This window comes from Coptis chinensis, chromosome 8 (assembly GCF_015680905.1).
Source record: "Coptis chinensis isolate HL-2020 chromosome 8, ASM1568090v1, whole genome shotgun sequence".
Classification (NCBI taxonomy): Eukaryota; Viridiplantae; Streptophyta; class Magnoliopsida; order Ranunculales; family Ranunculaceae; genus Coptis; species Coptis chinensis.
The window spans coordinates 95,050,747-95,076,643 of NC_141463.1; the positions used below are offsets into that span (position 1 = coordinate 95,050,747).

Sequence of the window (25,897 nt, forward strand, 5' to 3'; positions counted from 1 at the left end):
GTTCTCTCGTTCTTTTCGTACTCTATGTGATATTTGGCAAAGTGACTAGAAAACTCCCGTTTAAGATACTTAAGTCAGGGGTGATTTCGGATCTTTTGGAAAAAAAATCAATTTTTTTCGTATATCCTTTCCAAATTCGACTAATTATTTTTTGGATGACCATTTGTTTTTCGAATTCGGAAAGTTTGAAAAATCGATTTTTTTTGAAAATTTCGGAAACCACAAAATATGAAAGTAAATCGGAAATTTGAATTATATAATCGGATTCTTTTTTAGAATAACCATTCTTTATCCAGTTAATACATTCATTTAGCAATCATTTTGAAATGTATTAGTTCAATAAACAACTTAGACCTTTTAATACGTTCATTTAGCAAAAAAACTCTTCATGTTAATGCATGCATTAATTCAATAAATAGGAATATGGGATAAATTGAGATATGTACTAGAATGACAATATTGATTTCTTGAAGTTGTGAGAGAGACAATGTTCTACTTCTCTAGGATTTTTATTTGGTTTGTAAACTATATATAGTTTTAATTTAGTAACTATATGAAATAGACCGCTATATGTTAAAAATTCAAAAATTAATAAGAAATTTGATCGGATTGGATTTTGAAAACATATCTAATTCCAATCAAATTATTTTTTAAAATCAAATATCAAAATTTCAGATATCAAAACACAAATATCATTGCCAAATTTGAAAAAATATCGGATCGAATTCGGAAAATTTATGTTTTTGAAAAAAATAGACACCCATAAGATAAGCTCAAAAAGTTCCACTAGTTACACATGGGCTATTTAAAGACAAAAAATACTACCCAGCTACTCATGGGCTAAAAACATACTACCCATGGGCTGAAAGTGCAAAACTGGTTAGCATTATAAATGGATTAAATGCCAAGATCCAAAATTCCATAATATAAAATCCCTAGTTCCCTCTCTCTTTTGAATATCCTCCTATGGTGTGTAGGTTAACTAACCATCACTTCTTAGGCGCATGTTAGTAAAAACCCTCTATCCACTTCACTCAAAGCTAAAAAAAAAAAAACTCAACTTCAAACTCTCAACTCAAAAAATGAAGACACCCCCTCAATTCCTCCTCAGATTTTCTCCAAACTTTCATATTTAAATGACCCTCATTTCTACTTCACCCCTCAAATTTTAATGGAATCACTTAAAACCCCTTCAAAACCTCTTATTTCCTCCATGAACTCAGTAGTTTCCACTAGCTTTAGAACTAAATTGCAAATTTACAACAAAGTTAGAAACTTTTCTGCAAGTTCAGTTGATTTGGCAAATGCCCATCAGTTGATTAATGGTAAAAATTGTAGAAAAAAGGTTTTGGAGAGTAGTCTTAAGGATAAAGCTAAGGTTTCAGATGCTGAGTTGAAGGAGAAATGGTTAGCTTCACTTTCTTGTCCACTTCCTGAGAAAGTTGAAGAGTTGGGAAGTGAGGTGAGGAGTAATGGGTCTGGGGCTGGTTTGAATTGGGTTATTGGGATTGACCCTGATGTTTCTGGAGCTTTAGCGCTATTGAAAACCGATGAGTCCGGTTGTTCTGCGCAGGTAATTTTATTACATTTGTTTCTCTTCATTATTTTGGAGTAGTTGTATGCATTGTTATAGTTTGGTTGCATTGTTGTGATATTGTAGTCTGATAAGTTAGTAATGCATATTTTCTACTGTATTTAGTTGGAATAATTGTACTAGATGATACGTTTAAGTTTGATAAATCTTTTCACCTGATAGGTTTTTGATAATCCCCACGTACAAATATTGGTTGGTAAAAGAGTTCGAAGACGTTTAGACGCGAATTCCATTGTTCAGATGCTGCAAAGCTTTAATGCCCCACTTGGTACGAGGACTTCCACTAATTTTTATATGGCATTGTAGGTTTTCAGCTTTGACTTTTTTGGAGCATCAGCTGATTCATTCATTTAAGTAAAAGCATGCTAGTTGTGGCTGTATATTAGAACATGCTAACAGCTTGGATGTGGACACGGGTTATTAAATGTAGTGCAAATATGTATACCTTTTCTGTTCTTCTCAAACTAGCTGAGGAAGTGAGAATGATTATGGGGAAATATTAGAAGACTCTTGTGTTTCTTTTAACCAGCTGTTCCATTCTATTGGCTAATCGAACTCTTTTTTTTACATTTTAGTGCAGAGAACCAAATGAGTTGTGAATGGTCAATACTCAATAGTTTGTGGTGTTAATTATGACTGAGTGCAGTTTTGTTAGTAATACAAGCTGTTGGAAAGATATTTTCAGTAGCTTATCAGGAAACTAAAATGAATATCCACTCTCAAGTTTAATTCTGAGAAAGAGTCAGAGTGTTGGCACGCACTCCCTCGACCACTTATCATATGCTAACCACCCTATACATAGTGAGGGCGGATTTTACCGAAAAAGGAGAGAGGAAACAAAGACGAAGAATCTCCCCAGGCAACTTAAGACTGAGGTACAAACTGTTACATATCCTTCCACAAGATTATCCCCTGAAATAGTAGATCCTTGAACTGTAACGAACATTAGCCTTCCTCTCCTTGTTGTCACACAACCAATATCAAAGTATAGCTATAACTAGAACTATCCTAGAATCAACTGTAACTGGTTGGTTCTGCAAAAGCATTACTGACTTTTCACACAATCCATTAATCCAACAATACCAGTAGATAGAAGATTCCACATTCTTGAACTCAAGAGAAATGTAGATCTCTGTTTCTCTCGGTATTCAGGACACAAGAATGATGATTCTTTTAAGTGGTGGCTACACAGCAGCACTGTTTATATATACCAAATATGCTTGGTTCTTTTCCTGTTTATCTATTTTAAGTACTTTTGTACTTCTATTTTTTCCTTTTTTTTTTAAAAAAAATCTTTTTTATCAGGGACCACTGCCTACCTTGAGCAATCAATCCCTTTTCCGCAAGACGGGAAGCAGGTATGAGTGTATGACGTGAACTTCTCCAGAACAATAATAATTCAGTGTGGAGCATTGAATTGCACTCTCTTTGTCTTGTTATTTTGGATTACTTGTTTCCTTCACTTCTATTGTATTTCAATATTTCTGTATCGGTAATCAATATCAAGTGGATTGCTTGTACGTCTACCGGTGATTCTATTAACTTCCTCTGGTGGTATAATTAGATAGTCTACCTGCAACTTTGAAGAAGAAAGAAAGAAAGACATTCCCTGAACATCTATCTCGTAACAATACTTCATGAATATGTAAACCTGATTCATCATCCATGATAAATTTTGGTCCAGAATATAAAGGTGTCTTTAATGTCTATTTTTCTTTTGTTTTTGTCTACTACTTATAGGACAAGATGGGATTTTTAGCCCCAGTCACTTCATTCTATGTTTCCATATTTATCAATAAATTCTCTGGTTGCAATCCACACATGATTTACTTTCTTGATAACTTGTTGTATTAATATATTATTATGGACGTTGAGCGTTTCTCCATGTCATCTTTGATCGTAGAGCTACCAACTTTTATTATTTGATAGTTAAGTTGAGTTATGTTACTAAAAATTGAAGCGATGTGTGTCACTGGCTTGAGCACTTTTTTTTCTTCATACAAGTATTTGAACAAATACATAGGTTAATAGTGAAATTATTTCCCTTTGATTAAATGCAAATGAAAATTGAACCATACATTTGATTTCATACTATAAGTTCCAACTTTCAACTTATATATTGGAATTCACCTTTTAACTTTAAATGCCTCAGTGCAAAACAGCTCATGGTTTCTAGAAACTCAGTATACAAATCTTATATTCATCAGATTTAAAATGAAAATTGAACCATCTATTTGGTTTCATGCTTTCATGTTCCAACTTTCACTGTTAATAAGTTTCCCCTCAATTCCAGATTTCAATCAATTGTACTCAGACTCATGTAATGGTTTAGTTTAAACTATCCAATGCCACTTTATAACCTCTGACTATTTTGATTGGTCTAAATACGAGACAGGATACAAATCTTGCAGTTATTTATTGGGTTCTCTTTAACTGTAGTTCTCCAAGCTTCTCCTTTTGTAGTTTGTTGTATTAATAAATATATCTGTAGTGATTTGAATGTTTTAGTAAGAGAGAGAGCTGTAGCTCAATTCTTCTATCATGCTACTGTAATCATCATAAGTTCTTAACCCTTCAGTTAATGAACATGATACTTACTAAAAATGTTATTATTTCGTGCATTGAAGGGATGGTGGAGTGGAGGTTTTGGGTATGGAATGTGGATTGGCATCTTGGTTGCGTCTGGGTTCTCTGTTGTTCCTGTTACTTCTTTATTATGGAAGAACCATTTTCAGCTGTCTGGAAGTCGCTTAACTAAGGTCTGTGTATTTCTTATGTCATACGTTGGTCGTGCTCTTTTACAATTATACAAAATTGCATTGAATTCATTTAAAAAGTAAAATGTTGTAAAACCTCAGGAGCAAGTTACCTAGACCTCCTTACATTATCCATTGGCTATTATGCTTTTTTTTATGTACACAATTGCATTGAAAATTTTGAAAAGTAAAATGTTGTAAATCTTGGAGCAAGTTATATATTAATTTTTTGAACCAAAAATATACTTATCACTTTACAGGTATGACTTGAAATTTTTCATTCAAATTCACAATTAAGTTGCTCCCTTATAAATCTTATTTTAAGCAATACACGTCTTCTTGCCATAGCAAGATTAACTACTGACTGAATTTTGTCATTCCACTCAACTGGGTGCTTGTCCCCTGTCAGGTTTGGTGCAAGTTGTTGTCCAATACTTAATTATGATTATTAATTTTGGGGTTCTTTTATACTTAAACACTTAACCATGTTAGTTACATGTCCAATTTTACAGGACGATAGCAGGACAGCTGCAAGCACTCTGTTTCCATCTTTAAGCTCCCTACTAACAAGGAAGAAGGATCATGGTAAGATTGCCAACTATATAAGCTCACACCTGTCTAATAGTTTGATGCACATTGATACAAGATGTTTGTGGAATACAATTCTGCGGCATACACATAGCCTTAAGCCCTTAACATGACTGATTCAATTGTATTGGTGCTTTCCAGACATAGAGACTGATGCAATAAGGATACTCCATTTTCTGGGTTCAGTGTTGACATGCCCACATGCTTTAGTAGTATATGTCTATCTGGTTTGTGACACTTTATATCTCTATAGGAGATAGAGATATACACATTTATCAATGTCACATTTTAACAACAATAGGTCAACACAAAACCTGTTAGCTAATTGGGTCAGTGAAGAATTTAGTATGTTTTTCATCTCCCTGAAGGCGTGGGTTTTTGTTGTACATGCTCCATAAACTGCACTTGCTCTTTAACATTGACTCTGGAAACAAGCTCATAGCTTGATGGGACTGTATCAAATATCTATGGTATATATCCATGTCGTATGTGGAGTTTGGTGTGATAGCCCACCCAAATGCACAACGGAAGTTCATGCTGTATTGGTCAAATATTAGATATTAGATAGTACTGATGAACTGTAGTTTCCTATGATAAGAAAGGACCTTTTTGGAAATTGTGAAAAAGAGTTATGATCAGTCACTTGGATGATTACTCTATAATATTTCTTATGATTTAGCTTGAATGTCTCCTCTTTCCTTCATGTACAGGGCGAGCTGAGGCTCTTCTCATTGCTGCTTACGGTAAAGGCCTTCACCTAAAGTTAGATTCAGCTCTCGAGATTAATCAGCAAAAGTTGGATTCAGCCCTTGAGATTAATAAGCTAAAGTTAGATTCAGCTCTCGAGATTAATCAGCAAAAGTTGGATTCATCCCTCGAGATTAATCAGCTAAAGTTAGATGCAGCCCTTGAGATTAATCAGCTAAAGTTAGATGCATCCCCTGAAATTAAGGCGGATTTGGATTTGTGTACAACATTAACTTAGTATGTCAGAATACAAAGAGACCATGACCTGTCATATTTGTCCTAATCCTTTTTCACCTGTGCCAACATTTGGTTGTTTGCAGCTGTTAATGATTGTGTTATTGATTTTGTAAAGAGGGGGGTTGTCTAGCAGAGGGATTGCAGGATGAGATGAGAAGTGCCTTTCTGTTTCTTAAACATATAGTTATTGAAAGTTGTAAATTAGTATTCAAAATCCTTTTGCATTGGATGTTTTATATCAGTGCTTCTCCTAGTCAACATATTTTTGCAGATTTAGTTTTGATTATAGTTAGACTTCTTTTTGGGGAATATTACAGCCTTAAGTTTCTCATTTCAGTTCAGTGGTGTAAACTGTAAACTAATTAATACAAGTGACCGCGCGTCCCAAATCTTTATGCAACATGCTTTTTGGCAGTAAAAAATTTAATAATAATAAAAAAAAAATAAACCAAGTCCGAACGATTGTGGACCACTGGATCCTAAAGAGCTCTAAAGCATTGGCTTGCCCTAAAAAAATAAAATAAAAATGTGATGACAAATGAATGTGTCTAGGAGGATTGGTTTTGCTATTAAGAAAGGGATTGTGGCACAATTTGTAGCGAATTTGATCTCTAATTTGTATGATCTATTTAGTTAACATCTTTGAAAAAAAAAACTCCTATGTGTTTTATTGGAGATTCCTGGCACTGAAACTCCTGGAGGTTCAGCTGCATCACCTTCGATTCAAAGCTAAAGCTTTGTCTGATTAGAGATGTAGAACTTAAATGTGATACTAGGCTACTAGCAAGTGGCCACTTGTGTCCTTGTTATTGACACTCGAACTGGCACTTGGGCAGAGGACCCTCAGATGATTGGAGGCAAGTCTGTTCCTGTGGTGGCTGCTTTGGATGGAAAAATATATGCCTTAGGTGCTTCTACTCTTGATAAACCTGCGGAACCCTGGGCAGAGGTATTTTCCCTTAGCCTCGAAGTTATGGACTCTATTGCCTCCTCCACCAGAACTGATTTCCAGGTGCTGTCCCGCTTCGTCTCTACATTGTATTTTTTAGAAGAAAAGAAAATTCTTGTATTTTATCAGGAAGCAGGTTTCTACTATTTCGAAACGACAACCTACTTATGTAGTCCTGCTAGTTTGCCTTTGGGGAGCATCCCTCCAATGCATTTCTATTCCTACTATGGTGCGGGTCGTGTGATTGTAGGTCAAGTCCTCTACGTCCACGTGTATCCTCGGAGATCCTTGTAGGGCTGTAGGCTTAAGATCTATCATCCGGCAGCAGCAAACCCATGGTACCAGTGCATGCATGGTTCAGGCGAAGCCACTCAGTCCATCAATCCTGATATGGATCAAAATAATAGACAATCATTGCATCTCTTTCATTTAGGGATGGGCAAACTCTGCCTGCTTTGGACGGTTAACGGTTTAGCACGTGACGGTTCACTTACTGGTCAATACGTCCATTGCGTGAACTTGCGTAAATGACCTCCATCTCCATGCTCTTGAACCGAGTTCTGCAGAGGAAGTAATCATTGAGTATCCGTAGCCGTTGTCATTACAATTATGAATTGGATGCGGATTCCAACTCCTCACCACTATGTAGAACGAGAATGGACGATTTGATTTCCAAATTGCAAAACAAAAATGCTGAACTATTGAAAACAAAAAGAACTCCAAATGCTACAAATTCGATAGCAGATCAAAATGTTGGTGCTCGCATATAAATTGGTGAATACACATTGATGTATTACTTTTGTGCTCTATATCTTTATGGAAATTTTAAGATGTTAATCAAAGAAAATAAAATAATAATAATAAAAAAACTTCCTCATGGCATTTGAATGAAGTGGCGCAGGCAATATATGTTATCAACCTCCAAGCTCTTCTTGAGCATTAACTTTTAGTTTTTCTTTTAACACATAAACTTAGTCTCCACCGATATCAAATGCAACTCCTCAAGTCCTATCCTGCGATCCACTGCCAAAAGTGAAGCTTCCTCTCTTTCGACATCTGCACATTTTGTGCAATAGTTATCGTATAACCAGAACTATATGTGAAGACGAACCTGCTACTCCTAGTTTACATCTGCAAGAAAATACAGTATTCCAGTTAAGATGTTCAGTTCGCAATCAAAGCAAAATATGCAGCATATATACATAGGTGAAGTTTTCAGGGTAAATTCATGATACTAAGTTTCCACTAGAGCCACAAAAGTTTGATGGATTCAAAAATGTTTGTAGTGTGATTAAATACCTGTTATAAATCTCACTCTAAGAATTTCATAAATGTGAAATACAATCAACTTTTGTTATTCTGGAAGGGATCAGCAGTGTTTTGACTGCATTATTTTTAAAAAAAGTTATTTGGTAACACCACCACCTACAATACGACCAAAACACCATCGGTTTACTTGATTTTGAACACTTGTCCTAGATTTTCTTGTATACCAAGTGTAGCCTATAATCACTTCAACTTACTGCCTCTACTCTTCTTTTAGGTAGGTAAAACCTATCAACCTCCTCACTGCCTCACAGTCTCACACATATCTTTAAGTCAGAAACTCCCAACAACAAACTTCATTTTTTTTTTCTATAAGGAATATAATAGTTTATGTATATTCAGCAGATTTCGTCACGCCAATCCTTATGTTCTCCCTAAAATGCTTCATAAAAAGAAAATTTGAACGCATTGTTTGACTGTTACTACGTTTCTCTCACTTTGAAAGTTCAATTTCTCTTACTTCAAAAGTTACATCAGTTTTAAGATAGAGAGTCTGTCTTAAGCTGATGTAGGCAGTGAACAATGTGTGATGTTAACTGTTTAGTAAACATCATTCAGATATTTCCTTGCAGATAGCCTGTGCAAATTTCAATGGGCTTTGACAGGAACTCGGCAAGACAGGTACTTGTACAGGCCAGAAACAACGTCAATGTGGCTACAAACATCCTTCTTGAACCACAATCTCAAACCCTGGTCAGTAGGGGGATAAAAAAGAGAAATGGGTTTTCAAATTCGCAATGCTAACTGAATCCTGTTTGATGGTTGTTTGCTGGGATAATAACCATCAAACAAGCATAGTCATCCACTTCTGATCCACGTTGATCTACTCAGCAACTGTCCAGGGGATTATGGTATCCTTTTTGGTTTGGCTGTTTTGCTGCATATATGCATGGTGTAGTCATTTCTTCATCTGGAAGAGATTTGATTTTGTATAGAGATTTCAACGATGTGGTTCTTTATTTTTATTTATTTTTGGTAGGTAAGCGAGGTTGTTAGAGAGGTCCCCTACCCTTTGTATTAATCACATAAAAGCTTGTTATTACACTCTCACATACTTTCTCCCTGTTGAACGATGTGGTTCTTTATTGCCATTGTCAATTGGTATTAATTCAAATTCATGAATTACTAGTACGTAATAGAATACGAGGAAATATTTGTTTATCAGTTAGATGCTTTCATTTATCATTATGCCATAACATCTAAAATCTTCATCTATTTAACTTACATGAATAACAGCTTCTGGCACTGCAGTGTTGATGCTCACCATATGCTCGTAAGTCTGTAACATAAAATGTTCTACTTAGACATGTTTCATATTGCTAATCGCTCGTAAGCCCTTAGGACCGAAGTGTGTCCAATAGTTTAGGACCACTAAAACAGTAAAACCTCTGGACAGAAAACACATGTTTCATATTGCTAATCGCTCAAGTCCCTCAAAGTTTGCTTAAAACATTTGCTAGGCATCTTTTCAATCTGCAATTCGGACGTTGACACGTGATGGGATTGTAAAGTTTGTCAAACATCTAGAAGGCTAAAAGTGGGCTACTTTCTTTCATTTTTCCACAGCAGCAGGCAAAGTAGACTTGTTTTTTCTTGTTTCCCCAACTCTTTCTATTTTCAATATATCACCCACATTTTGGACACAAAGTCACCAACAACGGCAACAAGTTAATGTGATATTTCCCAATGCTCCATTCACACCATCGAAGAAATATTGCCACAAAAATAAAGATTTTACAGATTCACATTTGTAAATCAACCAAGCACAGGTGGCAATGCTCCTATATATTCCACACACCTTAAATTACAATTCACTTTACCAAAACAAATTTTACAATTCGCAAAGATGATTTCAAAGCAGGCATTTACATTATTAAACGTTTACATGTTCTTCTTACTCTTTAACCAATTGTCACAAACAAAACCTTGTATGGCCACCTCAGGAAATGAGACTGATCTTCACTCTCTAATCGCTATTAGAGATGAAATTAAAGGCGGCTTAAGCTCGTGGAACCAATCTTTTCATTTCTGTCAGTGGCAAGGCATTACATGCGGCAAGCGTCATCAAAGAGTCATAAGTTTGAATCTTTCCCGCCAGAGTTTGGTTGGATCGTTATCGCCTCATATTGGAAACCTCAGTTTCCTAAGGGTCATCTACCTAACACACAATAGATTCTCCGGTGAGATCCCACAAGAAATTGGTCGTTTGTTTCGTCTTCAAAAACTCAATCTGTTCGATAACACTTTCGAAGGAGAAATTCCAGTCAATCTAACCCAATGTACTGAACTCAGGTTCCTTAATATAAATTGGAACAAATTGTCAGGGAATATTCCGGCAGAGCTTGGCTCATTGTCTAACCTTGTAGATTTGAGGATTTCTAGAAGCAATCTGACAGGAGTGCTACCTCCTTCTTTAGGTAATCTTTCGTCGCTTCAAAGCTTCTTTATACAAGAAAATAATTTGGTTGGAAGTATTCCAGTCAGCTTTGGTGAATTGTCAAGCTTAATATCCGTCGGTGTTGAAGTTAATAGACTGTCTGGTGAGGTGCCTTTAACAATTTTCAACATCTCATCCCTCAAGCGATTAGGAATTGCCTTTAACCAGTTTAGTGGTAGTCTTCCACCAGACATGGGCATCACTCTTCCTAATCTCGCTGGTTTCTCTGGGGCTGGAAATCAACTTTCTGGACAACTCCCAGTTTCATTAGCTAATGCTTCTAAACTTCAAATTTTTGATATTTCAACAAACAATTTCGAAGGACCAGTTCCTATGGATTTTCAATTCCCTCAAACTATAGTGTCCATACATATTGAACAAAATTATCTAGGAACAGGAGAAGCTCATGATTTGAGTTTTATAACTTATTTGACCAACTCCAGTAATTTAAAGGAATTAGACTTGGCCCAAAACAATTTTGGAGGTGTTTTCCCGAACTCTATTACCAATCTCTCCAACCAAATTGAGGATTTGTATCTAGGAGGCAATCGAATATCTGGAATTATCCCAGAAGCGATTGGGAACCTGGTCAATTTGTTTGCATTATCTCTCAACTCTAATAACTTGTACGGTAGTATTCCATCTTCTATTGGAAAACTTCATAGTTTACAGGGTTAAATCGTCCATAAAACAAATTATCCGGACCGATTCCATCTTCTAGCAAACAATACTAAATTGAGTAGATTGTTTTTAGGAAGCAACATACTTGGAAGGAATGATTCCTTCAGGTCTTGGTGCTCTTAGCCAATTGCTACTTACGACCGGTCCGGAACAAAACAACCTTAATGGTACCCTACCTCAAGAGCTTTTAATATTTCTTCTCTGTTTTATCTTAACTTCTCTCTTAACTCCATAACTGGTTCCTTACCTTTTAGTAGTAGGAAAACTAAAAAATCTTGGTACAATGGATGCGCCTAGAAATAAGTTATCCGGGTTTATTGCCTAGTACTCTTGGTGAGTGTGAGAGTCCGAAAAAGTTATACTTGCATGATAATTTGTTTGAAGGGGACAGCCCTCAATCTTGGAGCTCTTTAGAGAATGTCCAAGAGTTAGATCTATCAAGCAACAACTTGTCCGGTGGAATTCCAAAATATTTGGAGGGCTTTCCATTTCTCCAGTGGTTGAATCTATCCTTCAATAAATTTGAAGGTGAGGTACCAATGAATAAATTTTAAAATTGCAAGCAATTTTTCAGTTGTTAGAAATTCCGTTCTTTGTGGGGGTATACATGAACTGCAATTGCCACCATGCCGAGTTAACAAATCTGAAAAGCAAGGAATGTCCATTTCTTCCAAAATAGCAATTACGATCAGTGTGGCCGTGTTCATTCTTTTGGCATCGTGTTCTCTGATATTTTACTGGAGAAGAAAAAGAAAACTTGAAACGGCTTCTTTGCCATCATTCAATGAGCAACATGCTATGGTCTCTTATGGAGATCTTTCTCAAGCAACTGGTGGATTTTCTCCAACTAATTTTGTTGGTTCAGGTGGTTTTGGCAATGTGTATAAGGGAATGCTCAACCAATATGAAACCATTGTTGCTGTTAAGGTCTTCAAACTTCAATTGAGAGGAGCTTTAAAGAGTTTCGTGGCAGAGTGTGAATCATTGCGTAATATCCGCCATCGAAATCTTGTTAAGATTCTAACTTCTTGCTCTAGCGTGGATTACGAAGGAAATGAATTTAAAGCACTAGTCTTTGAGTTCATGCCAAATGGAAGTTTAGATAAGTGGCTGCATCAAGAGATCAGTGAACAAGATGAAGAATCAAATTTGAACCTACTTCAAAGACTAAATGTCGCCATTAATGTTGCTTCTGCTCTTAGCTATCTTCATCACGAGTGCCATGTTTTGGTTGTTCATCGTGATCTAAAGCCAAGCAATGTGCTTCTTGATAATGATATGGTAGCTCATGTTAGTGATTTTGGTTTGGCAAAGCTTATTTCGGGATCACTAGAGAACTTGCATGATAATCAAAGTACCTCAACAAAGGGTAAAGGATCCATGGCTATGCCACCGTGTAGGAATTTAAATATCGATATATGTGGATTTAAGTCATTTTTTCCAATTCATAAATGCATTAAAATCATTATCTGGTATACTGCATTAGTTATAATCTTTATGTGCAGCAACATTTTAGTGAAACTCAAATCTTTGTCTCTTTTTTATTCCCCTTGTTAAGTTCGATGTACACCGTTAAGACCCCAGTTACACGAGCTTAAAGAGGGCCTTGGATTGTTGAATGTTTTCATCTCCAAAGCTTATAGCATACTTATTTAGATATCTTAAAAGAGGAAAAAAGAATGTTAAGTTAGTGCGAATTAAAAGAGCTGTTAGAGATAATAAAACGATTAATTTGATCTAATTTCTTTTCAGTCTACGTTAGTGGAGTTAAAATTCAAAAGATTGAGGATGAAAGAACTGTGATTGTGGTGGTAATTAACCTAGTTTGTTTACTTCTATCAATATCTTAACTGACGATTGTGATGAGCTTTTCAATCTCTATGTAGTATACTAATGGATATATGTAAAGCATTACGGTATTACTATTATATTCTTTTTCATTTTCATTTTTTTTTGCTGCCCAATGACACTTAATATATATTTTTTTTGGTTACATTTAAATGGTTTATCGAAACTAGTAATTGATGTATATATTGCAGAATATGGTATGGGAGCTGATGCATCCACACAAGGTGATGTGTACAGTTATGGAATTTTGGTGTTGGAAATGTCCACAGGAAGGAGACCAACCGATGAGATGTTTAAAGACGGTTTAAGCCTCCATAACTATGCTAGCAATGGTTTGCGAGATCAACTTATAAAAATTGTAGATCCAATACTTCTATCTGAAGGAGATGACACTTTTGGAGATACTAATAACATGAAAATCGGCAGCCACAAAATAACAAAACTGCTAGAGTGCATGGCTCCAATAGTCAGAATTGGGATTGCATGTTCTATGGAATCACCGTCAGAGAGAATGGATATTAGAGATGTCAGTAAAGAATTGCAAGCTATCAGAGACACATTTCTTGGTACAAGGGTTCACAAATAACTTAACTGATTCCAACGACAGTTTAATTGAAAGGTAAAATCACATCTTTTACAAATAAATGAGTATGGAAGAGATAGAGAGAGCAGAAGAAATTTGTGTTTTGCTCTGTACTTTTTCTTTCATTTATGTTCGTATGGAATATATAGAACACTGTTTAGAAACATTAATAAATTGAGTAAAAAGGAAATTGAAGGGAGATTCTTCATACGTGTGTTAGAGGTTGCTACCAACCAGTACATGATTCCCAGGATAGTGGCCATATGCTCTACTTTTATGAGGTGAAAGTTATTGGTTATTTTGTATCAATTTGGTTATTATGCAGTATTTGTTAAGAGTTAAGACCAACTCGATCAAATGGTTCCTTATCCCTGTAAAACCCTTAAAATTTCCCTCCAATGGCCCCCATCTCTACACTATATGATAGCCGGATCTTTTGGAGGAAAATTTCTCAACCGAACTGTGTATTTGTAATCTCTCTATTTTATGATTTTAGAACCACCTCCCTTTATTATTCTAATCAGCTCCCTCATTTTTAAATAATTTACCAAAAACTCTCTCACTTTATTGAAATTAGAATTAGCTTCATATCTTACTATATAGAAAAAGATGGGGTATGATGAATAGTGTTTCACGTACGTCACAGGGGTAGTTTTGTCATTTTGCAGTTTTCAATATTTTTTAATATTTTTTTTGTTTTTTGGAGGGATAAAATGGTAATTTTGCTATTTTAAAAATAGTTTTTTTTATAAATGTGTGGGCTTCAATGGGTCCCTGTGGCTGGAGAAAGATTTGCATCTAAGGGTACAATAGTAATTTTAAACGTATAAATTAATAATAATAAAAAAATCTAATATGGCCCCCACGTGGGTACCACGTGCACAGTGACTAGTTATTTAAAATAATTTAGAAAACCTCATTCACGTCACTCAAATTATATTCAACCCCTTCTAATGTTTTTATATTATTTTTTAGATTATAACTAGAATTCAAAAAATCATACTATCAGAGAGATATTAGAGCGACAGGTTTAAAGATTTGAAAAAACACCGATGCGTAGCACGGTTCGCATACTCATACCCGTGTATTCCTCTACCTGCAACTGAATTTCTCACCGTACATATGCAACTAAATATGCAGGGGTGGCTCAAATCTGGCCCCAGAGGCGAGCAGACGCCACTCTCAATGGAACACAATCCTTATCCGGCCACTAACACTTTAGTTCAGAAAGTTTATCATTTTAAACTTTGACTACACTAGACGCCACTCTCAGTGGCCTGGCGTGAGAGTGACAAACATACATCAGTAAAATGAAAACAAAGAAAAGGATTCACCAGAAAATCCTTTTAAGCATATTTGGATATACGAATCTGGAAAAAGGTTAAGCTATACACAGATTAAGTGAACCAGTAGTTCTAGTGCGGATTCAGGGACACGTGGGACATCGAGTATGTGTTGGTGACCTTCCTAGTGAGACCAATGAAAAGAAAATTGTGACTCTTTTTAGAGAGGATTAAATCTTCAGAAGTCGTCAATGATTCAGAAATTATGAATGTGTACATTAATCAAAGGAAGAATTACGCCATTCTTGAACTGAGTTCTGCGGAAGAAGCAAGCATTGCAATGAAGATCAAACACATTATGATTATCAAGGGTTCACAAGTTGAGTATCCGTAGCCCTTGTATTACAATTATGAATTGGATGCGGATTCCTACTCCGCACCACTATGTAGAACGCGATTTGATGGTTTGATTTCCAAAATGCTAAACAAAAATGCTAAACTGTACATTGAAAACAGAAAGAACTAAATATGCTACAAATTCGATAGCAGATCAAAATGTGGTGCCCGCAGCTCGCATCAAATTGGTGAATACATATTGATGTATTACTTTTGCGCTCAACACATTTATGGAAATTTCAAATTTTAGATCATGGTAGGTAATCTGAATCTGTGAAGGAAATAAAAAATCCTCATTGTGTTTGAATGAAGTGGAGCAGGCAATATAAGTTATCAACCTCCAAGTTCTTCTTGAACATTAACTTCTAGTTTTTCTTTTAACACATAAACTCAGTCTCCACTGATATCAAACGCAACTCCTTAAGTCCTATCCTGCTAATCCCTATATACTAATTGCAAGATCCACTGCCAAAAGTGAAGCTTCCTCTCTTTCGACAGCTGCACGTTTTGTGCAATAGTTGCCGTATAACCAGAACGATGTGTGAAGACGAACCTTCTACTCCTAGTTTACATCTGCAAGAAAATATAGTACTCTAGTTAAGACGTTAAGTTCACAATCAAAGTAAAATATGCAGCATAAATATGCTGGCGAGGTTTTCAGGGTAAATTCATGAAACTATGTTTCCACTAGAGCCGAAAAAGTTTGATGGAATTCAAAAATGTTTGTAGTGTGTTTAAATAACTGTTATAAACCTCACTCCAAGAATTTCATAAATGTGAAATACAATCAACTTTTGTTATTCTGGAAGGGGTCAGCAGAGTTTTAACTGAAATTGCATTATTTTTTAAAAGAGTTATTTAGTAACATCACCCAAACACCATCGCTTTACTTGATTTTGAACACTTGTCCTAGATTTTCTTGTATACCAAGTGTCGCCTATAAAATCAAATTACTGCCTCTATTCTGGATTAGGGGTAAAACCAATCAGCCTCCTCTCTGCATCAGTTTCTTGAAGTCAGAAAACCAACAACAAACTTCATTTTTTTTCCTAAAAGAATAGTTTATGTATATTCAGCAGATTTTTGTGACCCAAACACCCTAAAATCTTCATAGAAAGAATAACTGAATGCATTGTTTGAACTACCTTTCTCTCACTTTGAAAGTTCAATTTCTATTAGCTTCAAAAAGTTAAATCAGTTTTAAGATAGAGAGTTTGAATTAAGCCGATGGGCAGTGAGAATGTGTGATGTTTAACTGTTCAGTAAACATAATTCAGATATTTCCTTGCAGATAGCCTGTGCTTAGCATGGGCATCAATATAGTTTGAAGATATAACAAGAATATTTAGTCATAATGACATCACAACCTAGCTAAAATTAGATCAAATATGAGTATAAACTTGGCAGATGATAAGATCAAATATGCAATTTACCTCTCTTTAAGAGGATGGGAAGCTCTCGTCTACTGTTGGTATTTGCTTGGAAATCTCACTCAGAAGATCTCATACAACCTCCAGGTAGGAGGAACTTGAACTTATCCGCATTATTAATCAAGTAAGAAGGAAGATGGACAGCAGATGCTGATGACGGGACTGATCCCATCTTTTTAATCAACTCCTGGAAGCTGTACTCTTCTGGTAGCATATCAAACAGATTATCTCCACGGCATATGATTCTTTGAATTCTTGAAAATTTGAGAAAATCTCTCCGCCTGACGCGATCTGCATGACTGTATGCAGTCATTTTAAACACAAACTCCTGAAGTTTACGAAAACAAAAGCTACAGTGCCATCCTGCATCCGAGAGGATAAGATTTGTTTGGCGGGAGTGCCGGTAGTGGGTTCTACGGTCATATATGTGGACTGAGGCACGCCAACTGCTATAATCCACAGGGAACTCAAATGAATACAAGTAATTCCTCAGCTCAAGGTGCATTACAGATGGGATGCCGTCACACCACTGCAAGAGCTTCACAGTGTGTGAACTAGGAAGTTCGTCTGTATCAGACATAATGAGAAGGTCCCCATTGGATATTCCCGCACGCTGAATTAATGAATTCATGGTCCAACGTTGTTCTGACTCAAGTACAAATGGGTCCTCGTGACGACCATTAGAGCCGACCCTGCCTGGGAACACACTATGAACTATCTTATCCTCGGCAAATTTGAACCTATCCCTATTCTCCGCAAAGTATAAAGGCTTTGGGATGCCAGTGAAAGTGGTGGTAGACTCGAGGATGACAAACTTTGATACATAAGGTAGGAACTCACGCCACCTTATCTCTAGCAAGTCAAGCTCATGGTTGAAGATAATTGCATCAAAGACCTGACGAGGTTCAGCACGAAGGGACCAACCATGAAGGCTGCAGAGTTGGTGCATTGAGACATTTTCAGCGTAGTAGTGGGGAAGGTGTTCGAAAGGGGGAGGAGGACTGTCCCAAAGCGGACGGAAGAAATAAGAAATCTTCTGCCCATGAATAAAAACACCTATCCCACATATAGCAATAAGAGTAAGGATGACTAATTGACGCTTAGAAGGAGCTCGTCTAGCCGAAAAGCGAGAAGATCGTCCAGCCATGCGAAGTAAGTATGATTATAAGAATCAGAAACAACTAGCATTCTTGGTTCCAACGCGCCAATCTACCCTTCTCATTCATCTGCAAATATTTTCTCATACAAACTCTGATAAGGTTATCACCATCATGTCATTCTCAATAAACAAATTTCTAACAACTGTGTATACACTTAAAATGAAACTGAATTATAGTTCCCTTTGATAAGAAAAGACCTTTTTGGAAATTGTGAAAAAGAGTTATGATCAGTCACTTGGATGATTACTCTATAATATTTCTTATGATTTAGCTTGAATGTCTCCTCTTTCCTTCATTTACAGGGCGAGCTGAGGCTCTTCTCATTGCTGCTTACGGTAAAGGCCTTCAGCTAAAGTTAGATTCAGCTCTCGAGATTAATCAGCAAAAGTTAGATTCAGCCCTCGAGATTAATAAGCTAAAGTTAGATTCAGCTCTCGAGATTAATCAGCAAAAGTTGGATTCATCCCTTGAGATTAATCAGCTAAAGTTCGATGCATCCCCTGAAATTAAGGCGGATTTGTGTACAACATTAACTTAGTATGTCAGAATACAAAGAGACCATGACCTGTCATATTTGTCCTAATCCTTTTTCACCTGTGCCAACATTTGGTTGTTTGCAGCTGTTAATGATTGTGTTATTGATTTTGTAAAGAGGGGGGTTGTCTAGCAGAGGGATTGCAGGATGAGATGAGAAGTGCCTTTCTGTTTCTTAAACATATAGTTATTGACAGTTGTAAATTAGTATTCAAAATCCTTTTGCATTGGATGTATTATATCACTGCTTCTCCTAGTCAACATAAATTTTGCAGATTTAGTTTTGATTATAGTTAGACTTCTATGAGTGTTTCTACAGCAACTCACACTTTTGAACCGAATTTGTGAACACACTGACGTGGCAAGCAGAGAGACCTTGATTTTCAGTACTTCTTTAACCAATACACATGCACCCCCTGCCTGATGAGTGCCACGTCAGTGTGTTCACAAATTCGGTTCAAAAGATTCTGTTGCTATAGAATTTTGGGACTTCTATTTGGGGAATATTACATCCTTAAGTTTCTCATTTCAGTTCAGTGGTGTAAACTAATTAATACAAGTGGCCACGCGTCCCAAATCTCTATGCAACATGCTTTTTGGCAGTAAAAAAAGTTTAATAATCTTATATATAGAGCGGATACCAGATTTCCCAATTAGTTTCCGTATTCCCCGTTTTACACCAAAGTTTTTTATCTCAAGGGTACCGGAAAGTTAGACAGTCACTTCTTTTTTGCTCTTTGTGGAAAGGGTAAATCTGTAATTGATCTTTTTTTTTCGCTCTAAAAGATAAACTACCTTGCGAAACAGGCACACCGTTTCGACTATTTTTCCAAATTAAAAAAGGAAAAAGAGTTTTTCTTTTCCCAAAACTCAACGAATGTACGCACTGTTCCAAATTTAAGCAAACAAAATTTCATCTTCTAACAGAACTGCAGCCCGCTACTTCACACAATCACAGAGACAAACTCCATGTCTCTTTTCTCTTTCTCACCGGACTCCTCAAACTTTCATCAACGGGTAAATCTCTATTTCTCCCCCTTCTTTAGTTTCTTCTTCTTCTTCTTTTTCTTTGTCTGCCTTTTTCATTATAATGTGTGACTTATTTTTTGTTTGTTAATTTGTCGAAAAATGTCACCCCAACTTTAGCAATTACTTGGAAAAGAAACCGCATGGAAATTGAAACTTCAAAATCAGGTAATTTTTCAGTTTCACCGTGTTGGGAGATTTCACTAGAAAGTCACACCTCAATCTAGTTACTTTCTATCCCAAATGATTTCAACTTGGAGCTCACACCAAGAAAATCACCCACCCAAGACTTTGGTAGTTATCACAACAAACTCAAACAAGCAAAGCCACTAATTTATCATCACCCATAGCAAGCAAACAATAAATAAGGAAGTAAATATGCAAAGAGACACAAAGATTTAGGTGGTTCGGTAAATGTTACCTACATCCACACAAGAGCCAAGTTTCCTTTATAGCAAAGATTGGAGAGTTTACAAGAGATATCAAGAATCAAGAACAAGAGGCCTCACTCAAACCCTAACTCAATAGAGCTCCCACAATACCCAAGAAATGAATCTCTCAAAAACTTGTCTCAAAACCCTAATCTATTTCCTTTATATAGGTGTACATAGAAAAAAAGGGGAGAAAAGGTTTGGGGCCGAAATATCGACAAATCGTCGAAATTCCGAAAAGTTTCAGAACTCTAAAGCTTGCTTGTGAGATACCGGAGCTTCATACGCTCGACGGTTCCACAGCCCAACAATCTCCCACTTGGAACCTTCGAGATTCTACATGCACATCACATCTCAATTGTAACAACTCCATCCAATTCCAATTTACTAAAGAAACACTCGGCTCATCCATCATGGTCTTCAAGCAAGAAGACCCACCAAAGTTGAACACAACTTCAACTTCTCAGTAGGCACAGTCTTGGTCAACATATCCGCCGGATTCTCACTCCCTTGGATCTTCTCAAGTGCCAAAACCTCATCCTCTAACAGAGATCGGATAAAATGATACCGGAGACCAATGTGCTTGGTCCTAGAATGAAAGGCGGAATTCTTAGCAAGATGTATAGCACTCTGACTGTCACTGTGTAACACACTTCTCTCTTGCTTCATCCCAAGCTCTTCCATCAATCCCCTCAGAACTGGATCATCTCTTTGCTTGCCTCTCAGAACGCCACATACTCGCTTACGTGGTAGACAAAACAACAATCTTCAGAATCGAAAATCCAACTCATCTGCGGTAGCACCTACATAAAGACATAACCAATGAGTGCTTCTTCAAGCGATCTACTTCTCCTGCAAAATCGGCATCCACATACCCTTGCAGGTTCACAACACCCCTTCCATAACATAGGCATTTCTCTGTAGTACCTCTCAGATATCTCAATATCCAGAGACCACAGGAGTTGATTTTTATCCGCAAACACTTTTAGATACTACTTTCGGATGTCTATATGGTCAAATTCTCTACTTTTATATAATGTGCAGGAGGATTAGTGATTCAAAGGGGACGGGATTTGATTTCCCACAGTTGAGTACAATGAAATCTATGAAAACATTGTAAGTTAAACTTCTTAGGATAAACACTCCATTTTTTTTCATTTTTAAGATATTCTCTACCGCCATATCTATGCTTTGATTATATCCTAAGCCTGCTTCTAAAATGTAGGATATTGAGGAATTGTATGATTCATGGAAACATTCTTGAATATATCGGGGAACTAAAAAAGCTGAAAAACCTGTAAGTATTTTTACTTTATTATCTGAATAATTTTTGGTAGGCATATATGTTGCTACGTAGATTTTTGGCTATTGTTCAATCATTAAAGGGTCTGAGTTGGAGGTTGCAAGGAAATATGTATATGTACTACTTCAACCAGTTATCGAACCCACTATATAGGAGGGTTGAACTTCTACTAGAAAACTTTTAATATGTTAAATATTAATGTGGAAATCCATATCCGAAAATCCTAAGTCCCTGTCCTGAGAATCTAAAGTAAGCCATGGTTACACAGTAAATCCACATCCTAGAAATTGGGCTCCAGACACTTTCTTTAGTGTGCTTTTTGTCTAGAGAAAGACCAATATTATCTTTTGATTCTACTCCAATTTTAACAACACGTTACTTTTTGGGTGTATTAACTGTTTTTAAAATTTCTTATTTCTCTTTTTTACCATTTCATTTGTAACTGCCAATTTCTTCTATAAATAAATAATACTAAAATCTAATGTGCCCAGGCTGTAGGTGTGTGTGCCAATCGAGGCCACTCATCAGACAAGGGTGCGTGTGTATTGCTCCAAGATGTACTGCAATCAAATAATACAATTGTCTTATAAAAAAAAACCATTTGTTCTTTCACAATTTCACAATTTGAATTACATCAAACAAAGTTTAAACATGTTATTCAAAATTATCAGAGATGCATTTTAAATTGTTAAAGCTGTATTGAAATTAGTTGTAATCAACATACATTTTTTCCGTTTTTGAAGTTGATATTTTCCACATTGTTTTGGTCTCTCCAGAAATTCATCTCACTTTTAATTGGAATTTTGTAGATTTCGAATGAATTTTAGTTATTTTGATTAACCGACTACTCTTTTGGTAACTGATTTAGTTCGTAGCTATTTTTTTTGTTGGTAAACTGGCTTCTAGTTGGCTTATTTAGTTGGGACTAATAAAAGAGGTCAAAATTGTAAAAGTCGATGAAATTTGAGACGATGTCAAATTTCAGTTTTATAGAGGAAAAAAAAAAAAAAAAAAAAGTTTGCTATTTCCTCTAAACCCATGAAAATTTTATGTATATGTGTACCTATACCCAATTTTCTGAATCCACATCCATGTTACAAGTTTCAATCTACTTTAAATGAAAATACTAATCTCTGAAATTTTTATATTAACTTCTGTTATAAAGAAGCAATTTTTTTTCTATTACCAAAGCCAAACCAAAATTGTATATCAACTTTGTGCACCTGTGTAACATTTGATATAACCAGATTTCTGTGTGTGTGTTTTGTTTAATGCAGAGACTTAAGCCCGACAACTTGATTTGGTGAAATTCCAGCATCTTTCGCAAATTTAGTAAAAGTGGACTTCATGTAAGTTGATTTTCTAAAAAATTGTTACTGGCACCTTATCCTCATTAACATCAGTGTTGCACTTTTTGTTTTTTCTAATTAGATATCTGACCCGGAACATGCTTACTGGAGCTATACCTGTATGGGTCTTGGGAAGAAACAGAAATGTGTAAGTATATGTCCTTAATATTCATGTCTTTATTTTATTTGTTACTTTGCATGCCACTTGAAATGATTTCAGGATTATTTGGATTGATTGTTGATTGGTACAGAGGTCGGTCGACTTAGGCAAACTAATTATCACTCTTTAAGAGCTACTCTAAATTGTAGACTCGGTTAGGTTCCCCAGCTTAGTTTACCTCTGTAGTTATTTGACTTAAAGTGCCTATCTGAGTTTCTATACTCAGGATACTTTTGGTTTCCATCAGCTCTTCCAACCACTTGAGCAATCCCCTTTAATCCTTTTTTTTTTTTTTTTTTTTTTTTATCCTTGGATGTTATGGTGTCCAGCAAAAGGTAGAAGGTGCATGCCTGAACAAGTACACTTTCTTCTTATGTTTTTAGGAGCTTCTTATGTTGATTTAGAACAAAATGACCTTACATGGTGACCGTCTTACATGGATGTTTCTTATAACAATTTCACATGGGAAGGCACTGATCCAAGAGAATGTTCTAATGGGAATGTGTAAGTCTTATGTGTTTTCTTTGTTCATTTTTATGGATTTAAAGCAATTATTTGCTCTCTAACTTTGATATTTCCCGTTCCATCAGTAACTTGCTGGAGAGCTATTTCACAACAAAAAATAAGTTGTAAGATACTATTTTCTTTACTGTGATTTTGTGTTGTAAGTTGTTAGATAAAATGCATAACTGTGGATTGGTTTACTTGTCTCCTGCATCAAGCTTTTCTGTAATATACTGACGATGCTTAATCTCTAATTTTTCCTGTTATAGATTTAAAGTTGGTTTTCCTTTAGACTACATATATATTCACTTTCATAATTTGTTTTAACATGAAAATTGGGTGTATTTGTTTTGACCTAGGGTGTATTTGTTATGATTATGAATGCTGGTTAGTGTCTCTTCACTTGAATAAGGAAAAAACACTACATTTTTGGCAAAACTTACTCGCTTAGTTAACCAGTGGTAGCATCCAACTCAACTTGCAGGGGTGCACTGATTGGATTGCTTATTGCCCCCCTAAATAGATCATAAATGCTCTCATTCTCCAGTACCCACATGCTCCTAGAACTTCACCGACCTAATTTATAGAGAGACTCTAATCAATATACACAAATATGCTCTGACCTACGACCAAACAGTTCACACACTTAAGCGGGTGAAATGGAAGTCCTTAGAATGCGTTGTTTTGACTAACACTAGAAGGCTCTAGCGATGATCACTAACACTAGAGGGATTCCTATTTCGAAGTATAACAACAAAAGTTCCCTTTTTCTTGAAGCGGTACTTATTACGGTAAAAATGAATCGGTTAAGGTGGAGTTCCATCCAAGATGCTCATGTTGAGGCTCACAAGATCTTGCAACTTACCCTACTTTTTCCAGTACCAGATTTTCATATTCAAAGATTCATATCTCGGCATCGACATCATCGATGCCTACGTTCGACCATTTCTCTCATGATAACTGCCGACGGGTTCACACTTAAATTATTTTTTCCAAAATTACTTCCTATCGCCCGGCTACACATTGGAGGATTCATCTTTGCAGAGAGGCACGACACATATTTAAATGAGGAATCATCTTGGTATGGAGGTGGAAGATGTTGTTGCATATCTTTGGACAAGGTGTTGGTGGGGGTTGGACTTGCTTCCCTCTTGGGAGTTTTTTCCATATTGCCAACAGTTACATCAATAGTATTGCTAAGTAGGACTTGGCGAGGTGGACAAGTCTGGTCATTCTTCACAGATTGGAAAAGGAAGGACGGGCGGACCTGGCTGGTCCGGTTAAAACCTTTTGTCTTTGTGGAGCTCATGCTAATGTTGTTGCAATGAGTACCGCTTATTGGGAGCAATAGGAATCATAATCAAAATTGTAAACAGGCTTTTTTTTTTTCGAGCTTGATTAGCTATTATCAAGTGGTAAACATCTTACTAAATTCTCTCGATCCCGACATTAGCGGTAGAGGCAAATAATACACCGGCCGGTAATTATACTGAAGACAAGTTTACAAAGTACCAAAATTGTCTCCAAATATTTTTCAGTAAAAAATACGCACCGGAGGTCAACTTTAGAAATACCTTGAGAACTGAAGTGTTTTTTTCTTATTAAACTTTTTAATTTACTATTCTAATTTACATGCGTTCATTCTTTTCCCCAATTTTATTACCTAGCACGCAACAACGCATCGTCCGTTCTAGTAATAATAAAATAAAATAAACCAAGTCCGAACGATTGTGGACCTCTGGATCCTAAAGAGCTCTAAAACATTGGCTTGCCCTAAAAAAATAAAATAAAAATGTGATGACAAATGAATGTGTCTAGAGGATTGGTTTTGCTATTAAGAAAGGGCTTGTGGCACAATTTGTAGTGAATTTGATATCTAATTTGTATGATCTATTTAGTTAACATCTTTGAAAAAAAAAACTCCTTGGTGTTTTATTGGAGATTGAAACTCCTGGAGGTTCAGCTGCATGACCTTCGATTCAAAGCTAAAGCTATGTCTGATTGGAGATGTAGAACTTAAATGTGATACTTGCAAGTGGCCACTTGTGTCCTTGTTATTGACACTCGAACTGGCACTTGGGCAGAGGGCCCTCAGATGAGGCAAGTCTGTTCCTGTGGTGGCTGCTTTGGATGGAAAAATATATGCCTTGTGTGCTTCTACTCTTGATAAACCTGCGGAACCCTGGGCAGAGGTATTTTCCCTTAGGCTCGAAGTTATGGACTCTATTGCCTCCTCCACCAGAACTGATTTCCAGGTGCTGTCCCGCTTCGTCTCTACATTATATTTTTAAGAAGAAAAGAAAATTCTTGTATTTTATCAGGAAGCAGGTTTCTACTATTTCGAAACGACAACCTACTTATGGAGTCCTGCTAGTTTGCCCTTGGGGAGCATCCCTCCAGTGCATTTCTATTCCTATATGGTGCGGGTCATGTGATTGTAGGTCAAGTCCTCTACGTCTACGTGTATCCTCGGAGATCCTTGTAGGGCTGTAGGCTTAAGATCTATCATCCGGCAGCAGCAAACCCATGGTACCAGTGCATGGCTTAGGCGAAGCCACTCAGACCATCAATCCTG

The 25,897-nt window shown here is 36.3% G+C and overlaps 3 protein-coding genes across 4 annotated transcripts; 2 read left to right on the forward strand and 1 right to left on the reverse strand.

Moving 5' to 3' along the window:
• Nucleotides 1–918: 918 nt before the first annotated feature.
• Nucleotides 919–18,838, forward strand: LOC147484678 (MutS2). 2 transcript variants are annotated; one of them, XM_086581439.1, is made up of 6 exons: nt 919–1,573; nt 1,757–1,862; nt 2,900–2,952; nt 4,222–4,353; nt 4,863–4,935; nt 5,649–6,180. In XM_086581439.1, the coding sequence occupies exons 1-6, from the start codon at nt 1,172–1,174 to the stop codon at nt 5,921–5,923; spliced, it is 1,041 nt and encodes a 346-aa protein (XP_086437565.1). In that variant the 5' UTR covers nt 919–1,171; the 3' UTR covers nt 5,924–6,180. The 2 variants fall into 2 exon arrangements, with proteins under 2 accessions (XP_086437565.1, XP_086437566.1); XM_086581440.1 differs by lacking the exon at nt 5,649–6,180 and adding an exon at nt 18,318–18,838 and having other exon boundaries at nt 924–1,573.
• LOC147484679 (uncharacterized) lies at nt 9,949–14,044 on the forward strand. The gene is made up of 4 exons (XM_086576302.1): nt 9,949–11,307; nt 11,866–12,711; nt 13,068–13,126; nt 13,225–14,044. Exons 1-4 carry the CDS (start codon nt 10,044–10,046, stop codon nt 13,747–13,749), a joined length of 2,694 nt encoding a protein of 897 aa, XP_086432428.1. The 5' UTR covers nt 9,949–10,043; the 3' UTR covers nt 13,750–14,044.
• Nucleotides 15,698–18,076, reverse strand: LOC147484680 (uncharacterized). Its single transcript, XM_086581437.1, has 2 exons — nt 16,859–18,076; nt 15,698–15,998 (listed from the first exon to the last, which is right to left on the reverse strand). Exon 1 carries the CDS (start codon nt 18,000–18,002, stop codon nt 16,914–16,916), a length of 1,089 nt encoding a protein of 362 aa, XP_086437563.1. The 5' UTR covers nt 18,003–18,076; the 3' UTR covers nt 15,698–15,998; nt 16,859–16,913.
• Nucleotides 18,839–25,897: the final 7,059 nt, after the last annotated feature.